Here is a 27511-nt window from a genome sequence, read left to right as displayed (position 1 = left end):
CACTTGTTGTTATTGATAATTTGAATTTTGATGAAACTTGGTATGACAGGTCTTTGATGATGTGTAATGACCTTGAGATTGAAAGATTTTAAGTTCACATGTTTTCCTTACATACATTTTATTGAAGAACTAGTTGGCCTTTTGGTTTATAATTATATCAATTTAATTAAGATTTTATTTCTTTCTTCCCATGTATTAAAATCAATATTGACTTCCTGTAGAACATAGACATTTCATTGATGTAGCAAAAATCTTTGATGTTTACCATTAAAGTTATGGAAAACATTAAAAGTATTGACATTTCACATGTCAAAGTTTTTCTGTCGAAAACAAATTAGAAAAGCTGTCACCAATTGTTTTTAAAAAAATTGAATGGAAATTGTGAATCACTTTTATTTAATCATGATTACATTGTCAGTTTTGACATGACCTTAAGGTCAAAAGTCCCATTTTTTCCAGTAACATCTGTCCCACATTTTTTTTAAAGAAATTCTGTGTTTTTGTTATCTTGTTCATTTTCATCACCTAGTTGTAGGTTTTTTCTGGTAAGTTATATGTAAAAATTCAAATATTAAATATATCATTTATCCAGAATTTTTTGTTCAACCTCAACAGCTTTTTACTATTCTAATTACTCTGTATAGTGTACTTCTATCAGATTGAGTCATACTGAATTGGCTGTGTTTCAAATGTTTACTTTATTCAATTTAATCATTGGGAAACATTAAAAAATAATGTTTATTTTTTTATTGATCAGGTTTTAACTTAATTCAAGAAAAATTGCTTTTTGACTCTGATCTACCTTTCAATTCATGCTTTACCTATACACGTAATTGTAAATTTATATCAGTGTTCATAGTCAGAAAGTAAGAAATTAACCTTTTATCTTTTATGACCATTGATTAAGTTTAATACATTGTTACTGATTTTCTGCATCTTTCTGATAAACACCTACAGTATTTTAGTCATTTTAAATATGTTGGGGACATGGTACTGCCAAATTGGGAATAGTTCCCCAAATGTGTAAGTATCACTCAAATAAGTTATAGGGACTTCCCGTTTTGAATTTTCCTTGGAATTCGGTATTCTTGTTATTTTACTTTTTTCTAGTGTTAAAAAACCTTTTTTTTATTGGAATCCATGTTTTATGCTTGAAATGGCACATATTCTTAAAAAATGCAGCAATTTTCCCAAAGATGAACAGTTCTAAATTGATTTCCTGAGAAGTAACAAGCTGATAAAAACTTTGAAAAATTGACATATTTTAAAGCTGTTAACTTTTTTAAAACCCAAAGTAATAATATAGTTCGTAAGAAAAAAATGTTCAATTTTCTATAAATTCTGATATTTTAAGATTTTAGCACTATCAAATTATCAGCTACATTGAGGATTTGATTTACATTTTTTTTTTTGGGGGGGGGGGGGGGTTCTCAACCTGTTCAAATATTAAATTTATTTTGCTGACTTTCTTTGTTTTGTCAAAAGTACAAAGCTATCAGATCTGGTCTGATTACTATGGAAGAAATTGAAATTTATGAAGTGAGAAACATATATTGCCCTTCCCCATAGCTATTCAATATCTCCTTGGACTAATTCTTGACTGTAAAATACCCCTTGCAGCAATGTTTTCAATGGACAAAACTCTTCTTTAAATATCTAGATCAAGATTGTTTGATACTATTTTAAAAATTAAGAAAAAAACCTATTTTCTTCCTTAGGATGTTTTTAATGTGTAATAACATTGATGTTACCTGTATATTTGTAGGCCTCACAAGATAGAAGGTCATGTTTGGGGTGTTAATTGCAATGCTGACAGAATTTACAATTAAATAAAACAAGTAAAAGTTTTATTTACAACTTCAGAAGGTACTTTTATAGTAAATATACTTATCTGCACTAAAATAAAGATATTATAGAGAACAATACTAATAAGCTTTTTTCAGTAGACATTAATGATTTAAAGTAAACCAGTTGTATAGTGTTAATAAAAAATCAATTTTCATCTTGAATGAAAAGAAAATCACAAAGAGGAATAAACTTTAAAAAAAGAACTTGTGAATTGTGTATTTTGACTTCTGCGTCACATGTTGCACCCTTCATACTTAACATAAAGTAAACAGTGAGGTGTGAATTTCTTATGAATGAATTGCTGTTTCTGTTGATATTGACGACAGAGAAGTGCATGTCAACATCGTCAAAATAAACCTTTTCATTACAAACAAGTAATATTCTCCAGATAAATTAGTTTTTAATCCATAGAAATTGCAGAATAGAGATAGTAACATGTTTTGGACTTGTCATATATATGTCTGTCTGAAACAACTTCCCATACAACAGAAGTTACCTTAAGAAGGCAATCTTTCTGATGACAGTCTTTTAACTGGTCATATATATGTTTGTCTGAAACAACTTCATATACAAGAGAAGTTACCCTAAGAAGGCAATCTTTCTAATGCTATTCTTTGAACTTGTCATATGTATGTTTGTCTGAAGCAACTTCCAATACAAGAGAAGTTACCTAATGAAGGCAATCTTTCTAATGCCAATCTTTGAACATGTCATTTGTATGTTTGAAACATCTCATACAACTGAAGTTACCTAAAGAAGGCAATCTTTCTGATGCCAATCTTTGAAATGGTCATATGTATGTCTGTCTGAAACATCTTCCCATACAACAGAAGTAACCTTAAGAAGGCAATCTTTCTGATGCCAATCTTTGAACTTGTCATATGTATGTCTGTCTGAAACAGCTTCCCATACAACAGAAGTTACCTTTAGATGGCAATCTTTCTGATGCTGATCTTTGAACTTGTCATATGTATGTCTGTCTGAAACATCTTCTCATACAACAGAAGTTACCTTAAGAAGGCAATCTTTCTGATGCCAATCTTTGAACTTGTCATATGTATGTCTGTCTGAAACATTTTCCCATACAACAGAAGTTACCTTAAGAAGGCAATCTTTCTGATGCTGATCTTTGAACTTGTCATATGTATGTCTGTCTGAAACATCTTCCCATACAACAGAAGTTACCTAAAGAAGGCAATCTTTCTGATGCCAATCTTTGAAATGGTCATATGTATGTCTGTCTGAAACATCTTCCCATACAACAGAAGTTACCTTAAGAAGGCAATCTTTCTGATGCCAATCTTTGAACTTGTCATATGTATGTCTGTCTGAAACATCTTCCCATACAACAGAAGTTACTTTTAGAAGGCAATCTTTTTGATGCTGATCTTTGAACTTGTCATATGTATGTCTGTCTGAAACATCTTCCCATACAACAGAAGTTACCTTAAGAAGGCAATCTTTCTGATGCCAATCTTTGAACTTGTCATATGTATGTCTGTCTGAAACATCTTCCCATACAACAGAAGTTACCTTAAGAAGGCAATCCTTCTGATGCTGATCTTTGAACTTGTCATATGTATGTCTGTCTGAAACATCTTCCCATACAACAGAAGTTACCTAAAGAAGGCAATCTTTCTGATGCCAATCTTTGAACTGGTCATATATGTCTGTCTGAAACATCTTCCCATACAACAGAAGTTACCTTTAGAAGGCAATCTTTCTGATGCCAATCTTTGAACTTGCCATTGTTACAGCTCAAATGAGACAGTCATTGTTAGTGGTTGGAGTGAACCACAAAATCCATGAAAAGTTGTACCCAAGAAACATTAAGTATCAAACATAGACAAATTTTTCTTGAAGGAGGCACTTTCTGGTTCCTTGTCTACTATAGCGTTCCTGTCCAATTTATAGATGAACTAATTTTTAGATTTAATGCACAGATTCTGGTTGGAAGTTTTATTGTGATGTGTGAATACCTCCTAATGGATATGAGGTTGCTATTCATTGATGAAACCATTAGAGTTTGTTTTTACCTTTATTTGAACCTTAATCATCATCTAAGCTTTGTACTCAACATTAGTTTTTATCAGCATAATATTCATTAGAACTTTGTGATTAGCATTATGAAACCTGAAAAAATCCATAAGATCATATTTTTTTATGTAATTAAATGTCAACTAAAGTACATAAAAAGACAAAAGGAATTGATAATTAATTATGGAATCTGTATATCAATAGGATATGTGATGTGCTTTGAATAGGTTGCTGTGATCATTAAGAACAGCTATTGTCTGACTTTTATCATATTATTACTCTCAGTTTATATGTTATATGAAACGAAAGTGAACAGTAGAGACAAGTCAATAACAATGCACCTGATAGAATAAAAAAAACCAATGACATAAGTAATGTTCAATGTCACATGTCAAGGATGGGTCAATATTTTGTTTATCATAGAACACGTTATAAATTAAAAGAAACAATCAATAATTTAGTAAAATGGAATGACTTCCTATTGAACCCCCCTCTTTTGACGGAATAAGCATAGACATACATTAAGGGTTCTGAAGGAAGTCTTTCCAGTAAAACAAAAACTGTGAATTATATATATTTGTTGTAGAATTTATTGTTGGATAATTTTACTTTTAAGGTGATTGGAATTGAGGAGGGTAAAGCTTTGATTTGTGAGTCCCTTTTCCTTCTGATTAGGCTTTTTGTTGACTAAAGTTTAGGTTTTAAGGTAGTTTGATGCCAACAAAATGAAATAGCATCTACAATGAAGGAAGACATGAACAGTGTAAAATTTATCCTAAAAGGATCGAGTGACCTTTAACTTATTGATCAGTTTTATTTGAGGTTAACCTGTGAAAAGTCAGGTTTGAGTCAGTTTGATGTGAAGTACAGGAAAATTCATCAATTAATTAAAATGTTAACATCATAAAACATATGTCTATCATCGAAAAAGTTTTGGTTAAAGTAAAGTTTCAGATAGTTGAATGTGAGGTACATAATAATTCACTGTTGAATGCTTATACCAGTACACGAAAATTGTCATTAGAACAGTGTGACCTAGATATCACAGTTCAGTAGTCACAGTTATGGTTAAATAGGTGAATTTGATGTCTAAAACTATCTAAAGGTACACTTTATTTAATTATTTACAGGGTGCATTTGAAAAAGAATTCAAAATTTACTTTTAGGGTGATGGCTTAAAAATCAAAGAATAGTTTACAATATTTAAAAAAACCAATTCATGTCAATTTGGGGGAACAACAGTTGATGGACCATGCTGTCTCAAAAAACCTATATTGACCTAAGCTTTGTTTTGGACCATAGTTCTTTTGTCATTAATTAGGTGTTGCATATTGTTCAACTACTATGTTCCAACATTTAAAAAGTGTTTTTTGTGCTCTCTGATGATTTAAACAATGCAATATGAAATGATTCCAAAAACATTTTTTGGCTTCACAGTAAAAATATATGATTGCTTGTGTTGTACTTCCATAATTTATAAGTCAGGTATAATGAAATAAGTAATGGCAGTTTGTACACCATTTAGTAATCTCTATATAATTATATGGACCTGAACTTCACTGTGATTCATAACCTTATTTTAATATAAATGCTCTGTCTGTTAACTGCAATTTAGTCCTAAATACCATGAATTATTAATGTTAAATGATATTGATATTACATATCTCATAATTTCATGAGCATGTTGCCATGGCAATATATTTGTAAACTACATTTATTCAATATAAATACAGAAAGTGTCAGGTTAACAGCAACCAAACAATACAAATTTACCAAAATAAACACTTAAAGGTCACCATAGAACCTTAAATGATGGGCAGGGATTAGAAGAAAAGAAAAAGTTTACACTTGAAAAAAAACAATGCTGGAACATATTGGTGGTAGAACAATATATATATGTAACAAATATAGGTTTGAACGTTGTTTTCAATTTAGACTTATATATACATATATATATATATATATATATATAAAATCAAGTCTAAATTGAAAACAACATATATATATATATGTTGTGTACAAGATGTAAGTTTGTACAAATTATAATTTGTACAGGGTTTTTGTACAAGTTATAAGTTTTTTGACACATACCTTTTTGCACCAGGTGATAAAAGTTTATCTTTTAAAATTTATCAGTTTAATATCTAAAATTCAAATGTATATACTTCAACCTAACATTTAGTGCTATTCTCCTTGTCCTCAAACTGGAAATAAGGACACCTGAATGGTTTAAATTCTAATTTTATTTTTCTCCTTATACCAAAATCATATCCATAAAAAGTCTTTTTGTGTTCTTCTAATGTTTTTTGTACCAATGCTCAGTATTAAACTGTATCATGTAGTCATGGAAATATGACAGAAATATGCGAAACAAAAGACTGTGTATTTGCATCATCCATTAGTGTTAAGCGGTTCATAAAACACTGATAACTAGTGTACAAAAAATCTGTACAAATTATAATTTGTACAACATTACAATTTGTACACAACATATATATATATACAAATAAGAACATGTGGTATGATTGCCAATGAGACAACTCTCTACCAGAGACCAAAGACCAACGATGTTAACAATTGTAGGTCCTTGACTTCATTGTTGAAGGTGGTAAAATGAGCTATAGAGGTTTACACCCTCAACCTTATGGTGTGTGCTGGATAGTTGTCTCATCGCCAATTATACCACATCTCCTTAATTTTATAAAGATTGTTTCGTTATTATAATTGTCATAAAGTATAACTGCTGTTATATGATTTATCTTACTTTGAATAATAAATTGAATTGTTAAAAATATTTTTTACCTGATTGTTATTGATTAACACCTGTGTTTTTCACTTTATACATACATGATGTGGGGAACTTTAAATTACCTGTAAATTAGATTACAAAATCTTCATCTAATTTTTGGTTTAAATTGAAATTTTAAATAGTCTGCTTGGTGCCAGTCACTGTTAGCCTAGAGTGTTTACATACAGACAAGTTAATCACCAGTCTGAGAACGTGTTTTTCTCTAAGTTTTCCATAATTGTGTATTCACCACTTGTTAAGCAATATTACATCACCTTTAAAAACAGACCAAAACCACAAATTTTAGAAAATATATATTAAATAGGTAATGAACTGGTTTCTCTAATTTCATTAAAGGGAAACTAAAAGTATTGATGGTTACTAGATGTGCTTTATTTAAGCTTGAGAATGTCTTCTTAATGGTTATTCAGTTAATTAAAGGTAATGAGACTTCATTAGTATTCCTCATGATACCAGTTTTCTTGAAATTTGTTCCCAAAATAAGAAACTAAGTACTCCGGAGAAAAGAAACAGTATGATATTTTTCTGATGTGCCTTCATTTAATTTGGAATCAACAGAACAGAATGTAGCAACATGTAATAAACTCTGCCCAAGTTTGTAATTTGGTTAATGACCAAAAAAAATAATTGATGATTGAGCCCATTTATGAATCTTTGTTTAAAATTTGTGCTACATTTATATGGTTATAGGATACATCAAGCAAAAAAATCCTGTATTTAGTTTATTTTTCTATTATATAAACTTGAAAACAATTCTTACACTACTAAATGCACCAGGGCTCACGCTACCATGAGACTGGGGCAAAGAAGTCACAATCCCATCCGTCACTTCATTTTTCCCCACCGTCAATGCGACATCTAGTCATCCTGGTGTTCACAACAATCGCTTTCAGTAGCTTTTGTCATGGGCAATTTTCATTTTAAAAAAAATTTGCATAACTATTTAAACATTGTTGCAAAATATCTTAAAATAAGGAATTAATCCACTGCATGACTTTAAATCTTAAATTATTTGATAGTAAATCTGCATTATTTAGAGCTTGCTATCCTGCATAGGTTCACACATTGTTGAAGGTTGTATGGTGACCTCTAGATTTCTATTTTAAGCTCACCTAGACCATGTGATCTATTGCCGTCACATGGCATTGTCCATCTGTAAACTTTAAATTTTCATCTTCTTCTATTAAATCATGTACCCAATTTTAATCAAGCTTGGCAGGAATGATGAATGGAAGGTCCTCTACAAAAGATCCTCTTTTGGTTCTGAATAGATCAAAAAAATTATATATCTGTACTCTTCGTCGTTGTTAGTGGTAAGACATTTGTCATCCTGTCAATGTGTCTTTTTTCCAGCATTTATGGGTTCGAAGATAACAAGTGGTGAAAAAAAACTTTTTAAAGTAAAAATAATTAATGTATACTAGTACTTGTATATATACAAAATAGATGTCCTTTATAAGAGGTTAAATGTAGTAACTTGGCCAATATGGAGTTATCAAGTCCTGGACAGTAACTGGGGCAATATTGATGTATCCAGTCCTGAAAATGAGATATGGACAAAAAACTGGGCCAATATGGATTTATCCAGTCCTGGAAATGAGATATGGACAGTAACTGGGTCAATATGGATATATCTAGTCTAGTATGTGAGATCTGGATAGTAACTGGGCCAATATGAATTTATCTAGTCTAGTATGTGAGATCTGGGCAAATATGGATTTATCCAGTCTCGTATGTGAGATCTGGGCAAATATGGATTTATCCAGTCTCGTATGTGAGAACTGGGCCAATATGGATTTATCCAGTGTAATATGCCAAATCTGGACTTCTGATTTTTATTGTCCTAGTTTTAGAATTTTACAAGCATTTATATTATGTGCACAGTCTTAGATATAAGAAGATGTGGTGTGAGTGCCAATGAGACAACTCTCCATCCATATTAAGTCCAATAATATTGTAGTTATTCATTTAATGAATTGTACTCAAAGGTTAATATGATTAAAAGTGCCTTTGTTTATTGCAGATAATGAGTTAGAAAAGTTTCAACCGCATCATTGGTAACCAAAGGTAAATTTATAAGTATAAAGCACAAAATAACCACAGTCATCCTGAGACAGCATTTCAATATTTTAACTGTATTAATAAAAGAATATTCATTTGGTCTTATGAACATTAACTCATACCATATAGAATGCTTAAAAAGAGCCACAAAGTCAAGTTAGCTGAAAATCTTGTTCGTAGCAAGAAACAATACACTATTTAAACAATGAAGACACAGAAAAAATGTACTGGTAACAAACAAAGAATCTTGTAATATCTGATACCTGCCTTTGAATGTGTTCTATTTTCAGAAGTTTTTAAATGGTAATATATTTTACATGGTTTTGTATCTTCAATTAAAAAAAAGGTTGTAGTTGATATTAGAAAAGGTCAAAAATATTAACTAATGCTTATAATGTACTTTCAAATTCAATTTAACAATATTTCAAAAGAAAAAGCTTGAAGATTGTATTTAGAGAAAAAATATTTGAAAAAAATGATTTCTTAAAGAGACTTCTTACAATTGTCAATAATGAAGAATCAATGAGCAGATTAGAATATAACAAAGACCTCACATCTTTTTAGAATCATCAGTTTTAGTATTGGACAACATCTTAGGTCTTCCGTTGATTATAATATAAGATTAGAAATTTTAAAGGAAATTGCTGATTTATAATTAGGCACATTTATCTTGATCAATCAAGATTTATCTTAAATGAATAATATGAAAAGGATTTTTGTATGTGTGACTATAATTTTTAACAACATGGCAGCACTATGGAATTCATGTCTTATCTAGGTAGTTTTTAAGTGTGGTCCTTGTCAAAAGTAGTTAGCCTATTACAGAAAGTCCAAAATCAATGTCAACTGTTAGACTTTAAGCTTCAAAAAGACATTACATTTAAAATTTAGTTGTATGATGTACATTTAGGTTAGAAAAGTAAACAAACACATTGACAGAAATAAAAAACAATCAATGGATTTAACCAAATCAAAAATGCACTGAAATTAACTTGCTTTGAACAGGTAGAACTTCCATATAAAAGGTCATGTTCATTATAACATTTTAATCTGCAGATATGAAAAGATGCCCACGTTTGTTTGATGAAAGAGAATTGATTGCTTAAAGATGAAGGAGATTGATGAAGTTCCAACTAAGATTAGTGTTAGTAAGATCTGTCTCTTCAGGAAAGGATCAGATATTGATCTCGAGGTATGTATATAGGTAAATCAATCAGTCCACCATAGATATATCGAGTAATTTAGGCCTAATTATTACCTAATTAATAATGGAGAATAAAGGGAATAAAAGGTATGAAGGTATTATGGTAGTCTATCTATTGCAATTAGAGACATGAAAATGTCGTTACTGGGCACCAGGGAAAAGAGGTATATAGTGTTAATTGCTACAAGGTTGGTGGAAACAGTAGATTGTATTTCTAACAATACCCATCATTACCTGTTTTTATGCCCCCGCAACTAAAAGTTGGGGGGCATATTGTTTTACCCCTGTCCGTCCGTCCCTTTATGGGTATATAGTTATTCCACATAACTCCTCCTACATGTGGTCAGGGTTTAGATTTTTATTAATATTTGCTCTTTTGGGAGATAGTTGAACTTTGTCATTTTTTGGAGTATAAGAGGTGCATAACCTTACAGTTATTCCGCATAACTCCTCCTACAGTTTGAATGCTAGGAAGTTTTCAATTTGCTGGCTGTTTGTACATATATTGAAGGTGTGCATATGGTCAGGATTTTGATTTTTGATAATATTTGCTCTTTTGGGAGATAGTTGAACTTTGTCATTTTTTGGCATATTTACTTGCATAAGAGGTGCATAGTGTTTCCAAATAACTTCTCCTACAGTTTGAATGCTAGGAAGTTTTCACTTTGCTGGCTGTTTGTACATATATTGAAGGTGTGCATGTGGACAAGGTTTTGATTTTTATAAATATTTGCTCTTTTGGGAGATAGTTGAATTTTGTCATTTTGGAGTATATACTCGCATAAGAGGTGCATAGAGTTTCCGGATAACTCCTCCTACAGTGAACCATAGACCTATGTGCTCCCATGCTCAACTTTGTGTATTTTAAAATAACACTTTGCATCTGCTAAGGAATCATTTGTGTCTCCCAGACACACAATATCTCAAAGAAAGTTCTAAATTGACTTTGTTATAATACAGATACTTCAGAGTGGAGTGCTGGGGCATCACTTTGTCTAGTATAATGTTAAAATTGGCTATTTGTTGCACTTTTATGAATAATTATCTAAATGAAGGGCTACAGGAACTTTTTTTTTCTGAACAAGGAACATTTACATTTTTGCCAATGTCTAAAGATTTAATCACAGAGAGTTGTAATAAAATCATATGCTGATCTATTTTTGATGAATCACAATGATGACTATTTCTATAATTGGAATGTATATTAATCTGTGATGAATATGAGAATTTTATGGACTACAATGAGACTGAGAAAAATATAAGGTAAAGTATGGGTGATAGATTTTTGTGTTAATATCTGTACAATTAAGACTGGCAGAATTGTTGAGAGACATTGCAGGTTTTGACTTTTTATAATATTTGGCAGAAAAATATAATGTAATATAAACCTAAGTTAATAATTAATAAATGGTTTGAAAGGGGAGGGTTCTATTCTTTATTATACATTACACCTCTTTTAATTAAATCATGATGTATACTCTACATTTCACCTTACACCTCTTTTTATTAAATCATGATGTATACTCTACATTTCACCTTCACCTTACACCTCTTTTTATTAAATCATGATGTATACTCTACATTTCACCTTCACCTCTTTTTATTAAATCATGATGTATACTCTACATTTCACCTTACACCTCTTTTTATTAAATCATGATGTATACTCTACATTTCACCTTCACCTTACACCTCTTTTTATTAAATCATGATGTATACTCTACATTTCACCTTACACCTCTTTTTATTAAATCATGATGTATACTCTACATTTCACCTTACACCTCTTTTTATTAAATCATGATGTATACTCTACATTTCACCTTACACCTCTTTTTATTTAATCATGATGTATACTCTACATTTCTTGCTATTACTACAATTTTAATGTATGATATTTTGTTGTTTCCCATGTGCTGTTCTGTATATTTTCTATTAAAAAAAATGCTTTGAAACTGAAATGCCTAAATTGGGGGTAATTGAATTGGACCAAGACACGATGGATCAGTATGAAAGACAAATTGAGGAAGTTTGAAAACAGGTCAGCCTGTTTTCAAACCAATTGAGCTAATTCTATCATTTCTGTTGGCTTTAAAAGCTTTTGAAATTAGGGGATAACTGTATTGTATGTTAAGCTTGGCCTTCGTATTTGTGACAGTAAAATTAATAATACAAAGGCAAAGCTTAAAATACAACACAGTTATCTCCATTCAAATGCCACATATTATAATAAATTCCATTTGGTTTTAGTAAATGTTTTGGTTTAAAAATGCCCTAAATGAAAAAGTCTGAGAAAATGTTACATCATCTTTGGTATCTAAACAATGTGACTTCATAGGTATACTCCTGATGTCAAATATAAACAGTAGACATATGGATACTTTTCATACGCTTCTGAATGGTTTAAATATTGAATTCAAAATGGTGGCATTCCTTAGATATGGACTGGTAGAACGTGGAATCTAACCCTTCAAAATATTTGTCAACGTCCAATGAAAATTATCGTTCTAAACGAATTGCATTAGAATGTTCATTTCGATGACTTAAATGTTGTGCTCAAAATTATGATTTCAGTTGCTTTGGTGCTATTTGATATTTGTTTTTAACATACATCTATTACTACTCATTAATTTATGCCTAAGGAGATCATTAAGGCTGAAGGATTAAGTAGATAAATCCTGTGGCATTAAATTAAGTTAAGCTAAAATATCTTTACTAGATTAATTTTAAGGATAAATTTTAAGCTTAAGAAAATGTATCTGATATTGATTGGATGTTACACATAGGACATTTTATAGTGAAAGGCAACCAGTGACAGTTGTTAGAACAGCTTGTTTTAAATCACATGAGAAATAGACTTTTTAACTGTGAGGCTATGTGATTGGACAAGAAAGACTTTTAAAACCAATGGTAAACTTTGAAATTAAGAATGCTGTACATTGCGGTTTTTTATAGGTGGTGGGTAAATGTTTATATGACTGTGTTGCTGTACTGTGTAGTTGCGTAGACATTTAACTTAGGCCTGCACATGCATTTTTTTTTTAAATACGCATATTTTCTTTATTGCTCTGTTACACACATATCCTGTGGTGCTCCAGATAGTGGAGGAATTTATGGCAAAGAAAGAAAAAGCTGATCACCATCTCATGAAATAGTGAAGTTAATCTAACTTATAATGATTTAACTTGAAAAAATACTGTGATGGTTGTATTGTGTTTAAAGTAGGGTACAATATATAAAACCTGTAGGTAAAGTGTTTCTTCTTCTTTTTTTTTATACAAAAGATGTTCCTATCTTTAGTTTCAAAGATGCATCTATAAATACAACAAATATCATTCAATACACGCTTATATATATATTGGTCTTGTCATTTGCAAGCTTGTTCCTAACTGAGTTGTATTAAGTGGTCCGAGAAATCTTACAAATTGGTCCATGCTGTCTTTATAAATGGTCTTTTTGTTGTATTCTAGCTTGACCTCTCATTTAAGCAGGAAATCATGCACTTATTCCTCATCAAGTGATGTCTTTGGACTAAGGCATATATTGCTGAATTTATTGATTCCAAGGAAGCAATCTTATATTGATGAGTTTTAAATGCAATTTATTGGCAAATCTTTCTTTTATCACTAAATACTTCTATTACTATCTTGCCTCCATGTACATAAAAGCAAATACAATTTTGTGCATAAAGATTTTCTTAAGCATTAATCATGTGAATTTTCATGTAGAAAAAGTTTTTAAAAAGTTTGAAATTTTTCTTTTTTTTTTCAGTTGTTTTTTGTTTGTTTTGAATAATGGTCCTATTCCAACATTTTTTTATCATTTTATTTTATATAGGTTTCTTAAACTTTTTACTTAAAGACATAAAATAGCAATAAAAGTCTTTTTTACCATAAAACAGCAAGCACATAGACAACATATGTACATTAACATATTTACATGTCCATTCTGGCAGAATATTTGTTAGCAACACTTCTAATGTACTGTGTCCATGTAATTTCACCTCTACCATACGTCTGCTACATTTCCAGAACAAATCAATTTTGTTATGCATCTGCAGCTAGGCGAAGGGAGCATTAAGGTTTACCCTTAACCGCCTGTACATCCGTACATACATACATTCCGAAAATGGTTACAGTTCTCTAGCTTTAGTTTGTCTCAACCAATTGTTATTAAAAAATTATACACAATACTAATTACTACCAAACGTTCTCAAGAAATGTCCGATAGTAAATGGAAAAATTGCTGAATTTGCCATTTCCCCATTCTAACTTTATTTTGCCTCAGCCAAATGTTATGAAACTTATACATAATACTTATTACTACCAAACACATATCAAGTTCGAATTTGAGTTGCATTACTCTTACTGTTCTCAAGTTATGTACCTGTATAAATGGAAAAATTCATGGTACATTGACTGTTGCATATTAACAAGTGGGGCATCTGTGTCCATGGTCTGTGTCCCATGGACACATCATTCTTTTCTTCTAATGGATGCAGGCATATCAAGAAATCTGATTTTGATGTAAGTTATTGCTTGAATCTTCTTAATAACATCCATAACATAAACTCATTGAACACCATGTGACTGCTGTCCTGGGACTAACTCATGAAATGTAAAATTAATATGATCTGCCATTCTGGTAATTTTATAATGAAATATTTATTTTCTGACTCAAACTAAATTTTTTTTTTAGGGCAAATTAAAATTTATATTCTTTTCAAATTGGCATTAATGCAATATGCCAATTGTAGTAATGTCTCTAAATGTTACTTGAGGGAGTATGTGGTCTTTTGCCATCATTAATCGCAGGAATGCAATTAATATATGTGACTTTACATTTAAATGCAGACAATTTTGCAATTTTTTCTTGAAAACAAGTTTAATGCTTAAACTTTTGTAGCCAGTTGCCCCCAGCATGATGTGTTGCGGGGGACATAGAAATACTGGGCGTCCTTCTGTATGTCCAGTCATGTAAACGCTTTTATAGTCAGTTATTAATGAAATTTATATCAAAGGTTTTTTTAACAATGTTGCTAAATCAGTACCGATCAACTATTTTTAAAAGAGTTAAGCCCCTTGGAAATTTTAGTTAAATGTAGAATTGTGTTGTAAGTGCTCTCAAGCCTATGTTTCTATAAGATATTGTAAATAGTTTTAAAGAACAAACAAAACAAAAATAGTAAAATATTAGTTATTGCCCTAATGGACAAATGAAATATGTGTAATCGCGGGGGACATTGGAACTCTGTTCTTTTATTATTATATTTTCGAAAATGACATGATTTAATCTACCTTTTGGCAAAGTATAAAAAATGATGTTATTATTTGTTAATACCCCATTACAATTAGTTATTCTATTATACATTCTATAATTTGCCATTTTAGTATGAACTGAAATATATATGATATCATGTCACAAAGTTACTTCGTCAGTATATTTTGTATTTAATGGATTTTTTAGTATCCTTGGTAATATATTTGTCAACCTTATGCGTGATGAAATGATATGTGCTACATATTAGATTTACAATCTTCATTATCAGTTATTTTTATTTTGCATTGTTATGTGCAATGCAGCAGAGGTCTTACCAAAACAAAGATACAGTTTACACATGGAAGTTTAGTGTGTAGAATTAATTACCAAATTTGCATTTTTACCATTGCTCCTTTATAGATTCCTACATGTATTGCTGATTGACCTAAAACTAATGTGCTTTATCACATTCCATTAAGCTTACTGACAATCATAAATTTACAAGCTTTTCATCTATGATTGGTCTACCATAAATAATTCTTCATTGGTTTTTTGTGTATTAGAATTTCACACCCAATAATCTGTTGACGTATTTTGGTAAAAAAATATGTGCAAAAGATATATTTCAAAGCTTTAATTAGATATAATACCTGTCAGATAATTAGAAATCAGGTAACTTTGTTTCTTGTCAGAAAAATCAATATCTGAGATATGCCATCATCTTTCATAATGTTTTGTCACACCTCAGGGGGATGGAGGATATTATAACTTCACAGAGCAAGAAAAAATGGGTAGGTCCAATTATTCTTATCACAACCTTCAGTTGGTATTTTTATGTTGATGTGTAGTACATTTATTTATTACACAATTTAATTTTTTAATCTTCTACATGTTAAATTTAGTTTCTGAATCTAAAGCATAATTGATGATAGACACTTAATTTTTTGAATGGGATTTCCTCTGTCATATCTTTTGTGGAAAATTTCTCCAATTTTGGCAAATACTCTTAATTGAAAAACGTTAAAATTTTCAAAAATTTCTTTAAGTCCATAAATATTTAAATAATGAAGCACCTGAACATTGATAGCTGAGCAACATTAATGTGTATCTGTTAATTGTCCCTACCAAGGAAGAATAATTACTATTGTGAAAATTAATTCATCCAAATACTTAAGTCTAAATAAACACACAATCATTGTTTTTCTATGCTGCATGTATGCTATTGAACATGTTATTATACCCCCGCTTTAAAAAAGTGGGGGTATACTGTTTTACCTCTGTCTGTCCTTCCGTCAGTCCATTCGTCAGTCCATCCATCAGTCCATCCGTCAGTCCATCCGTCCCATGAATATTTCGTCGCATTTTTCTCAGGAACTACTTGACAAGGATTTCTGAAATTTGGTTTCAGGGTTTATATAAGTAAGTTACGCCGTTTGATGCGTTTTCAGATTCATCACTCAACAACTTCCTGTTTACCGAACACTTGTATTATTTTACACATGATAGCCAAGTTGAAAATTTTAGTCACATTTTTCTCAGGAACTACTTGACAAGGATTTCTGAAATTTGGTTTCAGGGTTTATATAAGTCAGCTATACCGTGTGATGCGTTTCAGATTCATCACTCAACAACTTCCTGTTTACCGAAATATTTCGGCGGGGGTATCATTAGTGAGCAGTAGCTCACAGTTTTACTTGTTATATTTGTATTCAAAGCCTAGTTGAAAGTGTAAATATCAGGATTTTGACAAAGATTTTATTGAATAGGAAGCTACTCCAAGAAAATTGAAATATCAAAAAAATACTAAACTTATTGTGTACATCATGCTGGAAGGAATAAAAAAGAAGACTCTTTATAAGTACTCTCTGTATCAGACAGAAAACATTGGAAGTAATACTACAATTCATCCTTTTCAAGTAACAGCCAGATATTTGACATTTTAGTGACATGGCTGTCGACAAGGGTTTATGATCAAATAAGCAAGGGCTGATATTTTAGTGACATGGCTGTCGACAAGGGTTTATGATCAAATAAGCAAGGGCTGATATTTTAGTGACATGGCTGTCGACAAGGGTTTATGATCAAATAAAGCAAGGACTGATATTTTAGTGACATGGCTGTCCACAAGGGTTTATGATCAAATAAAGCAAGGACTGATATTTTAGTGACATGGCTGTCCATAAGGGTTTATGATCAAATAAGCAAGGGCTGATATTTTAGTTACATGGCTGTCAACAAGGGTTTATGATCAAATAAGCAAGGGCTGATATTTTAGTGACATGGCTGTCGACAAGGGTTTATGATCAAATAAGCAAGTGCTGATATTTTAGTGACATGGCTGTCGACAAGGGTTTATGTTTAGTGACATGGCTGTCGACAAAGGTTTATGATCAAATATGCAAGGGCTAATATTTTAGTGACATGGCTGTCGACAAGGGTTTATGATCAAATAAGCAAGGGCTGATATTTTAATGACATGGCTGTCGACAAGGGTTTATGATCAAATAAGCAAGGGCTGATATTTTAGTGACATGGCTGTCGACAAGGGTTTATGATCAAATAAGCAAGGGCTGATATTTTAGTGACATGGCTGTCCACAAGGGTTTATGATCAAATAAGTAAGGGCTGATATTTTAGTGACATGGCTGTCGACAAGGGTTTATGATCAAATAAGCAAGGGCTGATATTTTAGTGACATGGCTGTCGACAAGGGTTTATGATCAAATAAGCAAGGGCTGATATTTTAGTGACATGGCTGTCCACAAGGGTTTATGATCAAATAAGTAAGGGCTGATATTTTAGTGACATGGCTGTCGACAAGGGTTTATGATCAAATAAGCAAGGGCTGTAATTTTAGTGACATGGCTGTCGACAAGGGTTTATGATCAAATAAGCAAGGGCTGATATTTTAGTGACATGGCTGTCGACAAGGGTTTATGTTTAGTGACATGGCTGTCGACAAGGGTTTATGTTTAGTGACATGGCTGTCGACAAGGGTTTACGTTTAGTGACATGGCTGTCGACAAGGGTTTATGATTAGAATAAGCAAGGGCTGATATTTTAAGAATTATATGTCAGAGGAATTGAAATTTTTAAATACTGGTAGTAGTCTTTTTGAATTTTATTTTTAAAGATATTTCTGATTTCTCTCATAGAACCATAATTGTGAAAATGTAGAACATGAGGGTTTATCACGGTATGGTGTTCTATATTAATTTTGTTTTCATCCTTGTCCTCCAGTCTCTGCCAGGTAGTTGCTTCATTGGTGTTCTATATTAATCTTGCAGGATCCCTTCTAGAAAATTAAGTTCCAGTCTTAAGAGTGTATTGTGGCATATAAGCTACCTTTGTAATTCATGAATCAATAAAAAATTCATACTGTGAATTTTTTAATGTTCATGAGATACTAATTTTGATGATTTAAAACTTTGTCATTTCTTTCAACCACAAAATTTTGTACCTAATGAAATGAATATTTTCCATTTAGTTTGAATACGTAAATTTTAACTTCATTAATTTATAAGACCACAAACCACTGATGTTTTAACAAACCACAGAAATTGATTTACACTAACAAAGGTACTTCCACAGTTAAAGATGTATTGAAAGTCTGTACTGCAATTAATTGGTTAAAAAAATACCAATTTTTTATTCTGAAATGTCAATTTTGTTGAAATTACAAGGTCAAATGCTTTGGGGGTGGGGGGAAATGCTGTTCTGTAGCTTCTGAAAGATTGGTTAAAATATGTGTATTTACGGCTAGAGGCACTATTTACCACGAAATGGGAGTTTTTAAATTTCTTTTGAAATAACTTGTATAGAACTAGGACAGCTAGTAAATGTACTGTCAGTCATCACAGTGATTATTTGGTTGAAAAGTTTAACCTTTACACCAATTAATAATTCTCAAATGTCAGTTTTGTTTGAAATTACAAAGTCGAATGTCTTGCCACTAGCAAGGACTAAAAAGCAGTGGCTGATGCAGATTTTTGAAAGGGGATGAATGTCCAGAAACCTGTATATTTACTGCCGAGTGGAGCCAGGCGAATTTTTTTTTTTTTTTATGATTTTATGATAAAAATGATATATTTTCTAATCAAAAGTGGGCATCATACACCCCCACCTCTGAAATGTATTGTTTAAAAACTTCTTTAGCATCTAAATGATTTTTTTATATTACATGCCTTTAAGGCTATATAAGAGGCACTTTTTTTTTTATTATGTAATGACAATTCACAAATTAATTCTTTTGAAAGAACTGAAGAACTTAATCAAGTGTTTAGTAAATAGAAATTGCCTATATCACTCTTTAAAAATTGCACTTCATTTACTGATTGAATACAGTAGAACCTTAACTACACTAAAAAGGGGTCTCTTAAAATTGTATAAAGAGTAGTTTCTGTTTTAAGTTGTTCTCTAAAGGCAAGTTGTGCTCCCAAAAGAGGTTAACCTGTCACATGAATAGCAGCTGTTATGCACGAAGAATGTGGGTGATACTTATATGTCAATTAGACAGCAACCCAGTAACACAGTGAAACAAGAAACAAAAACATGTCTCAATTTCAACATAGGGTCTTCAGTACATTTTACAAGGGATAAGTGCCAATAATCTAGAAATAATCTAGAAAAGAAATCATATGAGCATTTACCCTTACATTAAAAATACATGTATATGCAAAATTCTTTACAAAAGTACTGTAGTATAACAGGATGTTTTAAGTCCTTGTAGATGGATACTGAGTGGGGATTTTTATGACTCACATATCACTATGTATATCTCCTGTTTAGGTTTCTATTACATGTGGTTTCTGTTAAAATATATATGGTTAATATGCTTTTTATAATTTGAATGTTTTACGCAAAGGTAACTGTTTCTATTTCCTGTTACTGTCTGCTATTTGTTTTCCTGTTACTGTCTGCTATTTGTTTTCCTGTTACTGTCTGCTTTTTGTTTTCCTGTTTCTGTCTGCTATTTGTATGCACTTAGAGTTGAATCCTAATTTTTTCATTATTAAATGTGTTGGCATGAATTATCATTGATATTGTCACATTTATAAACCATCTGTTTACAAAACTTTAAATTGTTTGAAATACTAAGGATTTTCGACCACAGAAATAGATTATATTAGATTTATTTGGCAAAACCTTTCAGAATTTTTGGCCCTCAAGGCTCTTCAACTTCGTAGTTTATTTGGCCTATTAACTTTTTTGATTCAAGCATCACTGATGAGTCTTTGGTAGACTAAATGCTCCGTCTGGCGTACAAAATTATTAACACTAACAACAGCGAAAACAGGCTGGACATGACACTATTAACACTGACAACAGTGAAAACAGGCTAGACATAACACTATTAACACTAACAACAGTGAAAATAGGCTGGACATGACACTATTATCACTGACAACAGTCAAAACAGGCTGGACATAACACTATTAACACTGACAACAGTCAAAACAGGCTGGACATGACACTATTAACACTAACAACAGTCAAAACAGGCTGGACATGACACTATTAACACTAACAACAGTCAAAACAGGCTGGACATGACACTATTAACACTGACAACAGTGAAAACAGGCTGGACATGACACTATTATCACTGACAACAGTGAAAACAGGCTGGACATGACACTATTAACACTGACACCAGTGAAAACAGGCTGGACATAACACTATTAACACTGACACCAGTGAAAACAGGCTAGACATAACACTATTAACCCGAACAACAGTGAAAACAGGCTGGACATGACACTATTAACACTGACAGCAGGGAAAACAGGCTGGACAAAACACTATTAACACTGACAACAGTGAAAACAGGCTGGACATAACACTATTAACACTGACACCAGTGAAAACAGGCTGGACATAACACTAACAACAGTGAAAACAGGCTGGACATGGTGAACACTTTACAGATTTCTTATTTAATCCACGTATATAAGAATACAAGAAACCCTTATATTCTATGTTTTAATTTCCATTAGAAACAATATCTTACTGACTTTGTTAATATTGATTTTTGTATACTTATACATCTGATACTCCATGCTCATTAGAAGATGTTGTATTACTACCGGAGAAAATGTGTAATAGATAAATAATAAATCACCATTTAATACTTCACCTTCAATTTTCATTGATAAAAAAAGAAATCAGATATTTCATTGTATGAAATGAAGATAAATATAAAGATATGTCTTAGAACAAAACTTGATTTTAGAGCAGGAGAATCGTGTATATATAAGGTTGTTTTGTTATATGATACATTTTTCAGAATTTTAAAAAGACAATATGAGCTTATGCTAATGTTAAAGTTTCACGCAAAAAAAATGTTTGTTTGTAAATTCTATTTTATTAGAAAAAACTGTGTGATTTAGATGTAACAAGACTGGCATTGAATGAAGTAGAATGAGAATTGATTTCTTACATATGTTATAGTACTGTTGTATTATTGTTTTATTTTTATATTAAACATTGGTGAGCTGAAAATCTGCAATATTCAGTTTTAAACTGAGTAAATAAATAATAAGATGGTTTACTCCTTGCCCTCAAATATCTGGATAAGTCAAAGCAATTTAAAGGAAGGGGGGGGGGGGGGGGTTCTGTTAAGTTTCACAGTAACTAGAATCAACCTTATTTTGCCTAATTAACATTTTATGCATTTTGAAAAATATATATAAGAAACAGGATAGAAGACATTCTAGCAAGTTATGTGGTTTTAAGGTCAGAGGCAAATTAAGATGAAAGTCACAAAATTGCATCACTTAAAGGCATAATAAAGTATATATTTTAATGAAGTTGCGATATGATATTTTATCATAGTGAGAAAATGAACCCTGATGAATGTCAGAGTAAGATTTCATAGATTTGCAAGAAAAACAACTTGCAGACCAGACAGAGTTTTAATTCCATTTTCATCAAAAGGTTTACATTTATGTTAATAAAGTTTAGTCAAGATTAGGGCATACCCTACTTGATATCAAGGTGAGGGTCATTTGACAGTCATTTGAAATCACTTCGTTGGGTAGTAGATGCTATGGTTTGCAATGTTTTACCAATAATGTTTTTGGTTGAAAAGTGAATAATTTGTATATGGTCTTCTTGTATAAGTCATTGTATTAACAAGGCAAGCCTTTTAAGCAAATCATGTTCTTTAAGGGATTATATGATGTTTATAAGATAAAAAAGGTAATCTTTTGATCCTGACAATGAAAGGGTATTTTATTTTTAACCTTAAAAGGTGAAGTAACGAGACTGAAAGTGACAAGAGACAGATAAGCGTTATTTTGAAGTTTGTACGGTGACTGTTTAGATATGGAAAGGAAGATATTTAGGATGCTAGGAAGTGAACATTGGTCGCCACCCTTGTTACTTTGCCTGATCATTTAATCCTGTCAGAGTTATGTCTATATTTAATAAGGTTTTATATGAAGATAGGAGAAAACTAGGATTTCCATGGTCCTCTAGGGTAGGATGATTTTTTCTCATTTAAGATATTTTTATTTAAAGAAATTTTTCTTCTTGAAAGTAAAACAGTATTTATTATTCATGTCTTTGATATTTTTACAAAAATCTTTTCAGATCATTTCTGTTTTATTTTTATTAAATGAAGAGTTTGGACAGTTTTGAAAAGAATAAATAATCCTCCAAAAAGAGTCAAACTAATAGTCTCTACATTTTTCTTAAACAATATTCATTATAATTTACAATTATTACACTGTTGTTGAATTATTGAATAAAACAAAATTTCAATATACTGAAGTTTAAGTTTTATACTAATCAAAACTTAGTTCTCATCAATAGCTCTAGGGTAGATATTGGAAATCTTAAAGTGTAAAAAAAAAAAAAAAAAAAAAAATAAAACCAGCTCAGAAACACTGGTGCATTGTAAAGATAACTTAGAAAAATTTTGCATCTTTTTATCTCCTGAATTTATACTTTGGCACAGGTACTGGTGCAAATATTAATTGTTATCTATAAACTGGTTTTTATTAAAAAAAAAAAATACAAAATGCGAAGGATATTTTGTAGGATATTTTGGTTATTTTGTCATATTAATGACGGACTGATTTGCAACAGAAAATATCAATCTTAGTCAAGACAAAATGGAGGACAAAAGCCTTATATACCACTATAACTCATCTGTAATGATAAAGTTAGATAAACAACTTACACACTAAAAACATGAATTCGAGCTCAAAGCTGACATACATATGACATGTTTTACTGTTATCCTATTATATCCAACATCACAGCTGACATACATATGACATGTTTTACTGTTATCCTAATATATCCAACCTCACAGCTGACATACATATGACATGTTTTACTGTTATCCTAATATATCCAACCTCACAGCTGACATACATATGACATGTTTTACTGTTATCCTATCATATCCAACATCACAGCTGACATACATATGACATGTTTTACTGTTATCCTATTATATCCAACCTCACAGCTGACATACATATGACATGTTTTACTGTTATCCTAATATATCCAACCTCACAGCTGACATACTTATGACATGTTTTACTGTAATCCTAATATATCCAACCTCACAGCTGACATACATATGACATGTTTTACCGTAATCCTATTATATCCAACCTCAAAGCTGACATACATATGACGTGTTTTACAGTAATCCTAATATATCCAACCTCACAGCTGACATACATATGACATGTTTTACTATAATCCTATTATATCCAACCTCAAAGCTGACATACATATGAAATATTTTACTTTATGTTTTATCAGTTGTTCAAGGATTAACCCATCTGACAATACTGTTTTGTCAGTTGTTCAAGGATTAATCCATCTGACAATACTGTTTTGTCAGTTGTTCAAGGATTAATCCAACTGACAATACTGTTTTGTCAGTTGTTCAAGGATTAACCCATCTGACAATACTGTTTTGTCAGTTGTTCAAGGATTAACCCATCTGACAATACTGTTTTGTCAGTTGTTCAAAGATTAACCCATCTGACAATACTGTTTTGCAATTAATTTTCCATTTCTTCTTATCCTTTATCTGTTATCACATCTAACATAAATGACAACAACATTATTCTGGTTTTCAAAATAGTGAATTTCCCTTTTCTTAGGAGCAATGTGCCTGCATCACTTGCATATAGTATATATCATCATATTTGTTTTGATTCTGAAGAGCTTCACAATCACTGGATAGTGAGTGAAACACAGATGAGCATATACATACTTCACCATAGGTTTCACATTTTTGTACTGAGCTTGACCTTACAAAATTCAATTCATAAACCACTTTGACCACAAGCGATACTATTGGTTTTGCATGCATTGAGTTAAGCTATTTCAGTTGATATTTTATAGTGTGTCTTTCTATGTTGTGATGTTACACTATTGTTTCAGAAAAAGGGTGAAGGTTTGGTACCATTAAAACGTTTAAACCCGCTGCATTTGTTTGCACCTGTCCTAAGTCAGGAATCTGATGTTCAGTAGTTGTCGTTTGTTGATGTGGTTCATAAGTGTTTCTCGTTTCTCGTTTTTTATATAGATTAGACCGTTGGTTTTCCCGTTTGAATGGTTTTACACTAGTAATTTTTTGGGGCCCTTTCTAGCTTACTGTTCGGTGTGAGCCAAGGCTCCGTGTTGAAGACCGTACTGTGACCTATAATGGTTTACTTTTATAAATTTTGACTTGGATGGAGAGTTGTCTCATTGGCACTCATACCACATCTTTTTATATCTATGTATAAGATACACCCATGAGGGCTTCAGATGATGGTCTTTCAGCAATTAAACCTTGTTTCATGGTAAAGCATGATAAATGCAGGATATCTAATTACATTTATTGGCATCATGTTGTAAATGAGAATATGTTTGGCCTTTAAGAGCTTTTGTTTTGATTGGATTTGTTATTCCCCAAAATTTGAGTTCTCAGTATCTGTTGTTTGTCTCTGCTTGTTTTTATTTTCATCTGTCTCCATGCCGTTAATGTGTTTTACATGTCATCTAGATTTTGATTTTTTTTAATTTCACTTTTAACATTGTTGGTTTCTTATCTTCTAACAATTGCAGTATCATATAATTCACACAAAAAAGGCACAGGATTTATTGTAACCTTTTGAAAAGAATATCCAATCAACAATCCAGGAAATGAGAAAGACAAATTATCAATTCATTGACTGACATACATACATATTTATTTTTTATTTTCTGCATGTTATTATTTTTTTAATTGTCTCCATATAAGGAAACCAATTACTAGTAAATAAAAATAGTCAAGACACATTAGGGAATAAGGAAGCTTTTTACATGTTGTTGTTTATACACCTGTTATTTCATTTAACATAAGTTTTGATGGTAATCTTGTACGTATTTGTAATTTCAAAAGATAACATTTTTTTAAACACCTTCAGGGAGAGAATTCATTAGTAGAAAAGCAAGTTAATGTTTCTGGATCAAAGATTTGTGTTGATTTTTCACACCTTGGATTTAACAGATAATTCATTAAAGTCACCATACATTAAAACTTCACGAACATAATGATGTGTCAAACCTTGATGGATAACGCTTCAATGTAATCAAGGCACTTTTTGTATTATTATAAAATTGCATATATTTGTGTATTGCCTGGTGGTATTAGTGTGGGAATTTTCATCTGGTAAGGATATTCAGTTTTAATTTTAATTTTCTGAATACATAAGATTATTAGATTTACAGCCATTCTATGGAAAAATTATATATATATATATTAAGCATGAATGTATGAAAAAGATTACTTGTATTTGACATTACCGTATGTTAAAATATTCATGTGGGATTGAAAAGATAATTTGTTTGAATTAGAATATTATAAAGTTACATGTACATTGGATAATGTTAGACGCATTGTAAAAAGTTTCCTTTTCAAACATAATATTTCCTGTATGATAAAAATATTAAAATTTTCTTTTCTATTCAATTTTTGTTAGTATATGTTCAATGTCACTTTTAAACAAACTTTGTGATCTTTGTTATTTAGCTTCAATGTATGTATAATTAAGAGACATAAACAAGAAAAATATTTTTTCGTTGAAATTTACATATTTCCATGCAACACCACCTCATACTCCATTTTCCCCAGCAACCTTTAATTTTTTTTTGTAAAATGTGAGAATGAATATACTGATATTCTTTAATATGGCCTAAGAGAAATAACATCACAAGGCTAGCCTTGGACAGAAAGGAAGTAATTATATATAATTATATACTGTGGTAGATATACTCTGGTCACTAACAGGTACTATTGGCAGGTTAAATTGAGTAATGGATCAAAATACCTGTAATTAGTAACTAATTAAGAAGACAGGTGAATGTTAAAATGGAGGGCACCTGTTCTAACACTCACATGACAAACTGACAATGATGACAAGATGTGCATTATTATTGCCGTTAGGGCATCAGCCTCGTCTGGAACAGCACAACCAAACACTATTTCTTATAACGGATAGATTCTATGGACAAACACATTGGAGTAAAGTAAGTCAGACAAACAAATAACTTGTGTAGCCCAGATACAACAGAATGTTATCTATAGATGATTGCTTGTTCAAGCTTTTACCCCATCCTCTCAGAAGATGAGACTTGCAGCTTTGTTTACACAGTTCAAATATACCAGAGATCTATTTTTGTGCAATTAATGGATGAAGATATTCATAATGTACATAATTTTTTGATTACTTTGATGAAATCCATGTTTAGAATGTATACTTCTCTGAGAATATAATTTATATAAATTTTACCTGTTGATTATGAAATTGATATTTTTCAATTATTGTTGTAAGTGTCAAGTAGGAGTGTTTATGTTGTTTTTAAGCAGCATGAAATAACAGTCAGCTAAAAATACTGTTTAACACTTCCTACACGAAAGTATCATATCATAATTTAACTATGATATCCGATATAATATAAAATTCTAGGAGTTTGTTGGCAATTATAAAAGGTTTGTCAGCTGTTTTTATTGTGCTGAAAAAATAATTTTCAAAGTTTTCTTAAACCTGTTCTCTTTGAATACATATTTTTATTTATTTGAAGAAAAATGTTAGTGTTTTAATGGTTGTCTGTGTTTTTGTCACACTTTTTTAACCGCAACAATGAAACTCTCACTGACTCTTACAGGCAATGAAGATGTGCACCAATTATTTCAAATTCGATTTACTGTAAAGTGCTTTATTTTGTGTTGATACCTAGAGCTTAATCTGTTTGTTAGTTTTTATTTTGCATTTTTCTAATCCCTGTTTCTGATA

At 31.1% G+C, this 27511-nt stretch overlaps 1 protein-coding gene across 4 annotated transcripts in view; it reads left to right on the top strand.

Moving 5' to 3' along the window:
* LOC127732961 (myb-like protein X) overlaps positions 1-27511 on the top strand; it is a 60718-nt gene that overhangs the window by 20337 nt on the left and 12870 nt on the right. For 3 of the 4 annotated variants that reach the window (XM_052242191.1, XM_052242190.1, XM_052242192.1), the window contains 3 exons: positions 1766-1866; positions 8718-8761; positions 9812-9947. In XM_052242191.1, the coding sequence (XP_052098151.1) occupies positions 9864-9947 (84 nt within the window). In that variant the 5' untranslated portion in view covers positions 1766-1866; positions 8718-8761; positions 9812-9863. Of the gene's footprint in view, positions 1-1765; positions 1867-8717; positions 8762-9811; positions 9948-25609; positions 25888-27511 lie in introns of those variants that run through there. The other variant, XM_052242193.1, reaches the window with a different exon arrangement.

The sequence above is a fragment of the Mytilus californianus genome, unplaced genomic scaffold (assembly GCF_021869535.1).
Source record: "Mytilus californianus isolate M0D057914Y unplaced genomic scaffold, xbMytCali1.0.p SCAF_3, whole genome shotgun sequence".
Lineage (NCBI taxonomy): Eukaryota > Metazoa > Mollusca > Bivalvia > Mytilida > Mytilidae > Mytilus > Mytilus californianus.
Note: the sequence above shows the minus strand (reverse complement) of the source record. Positions and strands in the feature narration are given on the sequence as shown.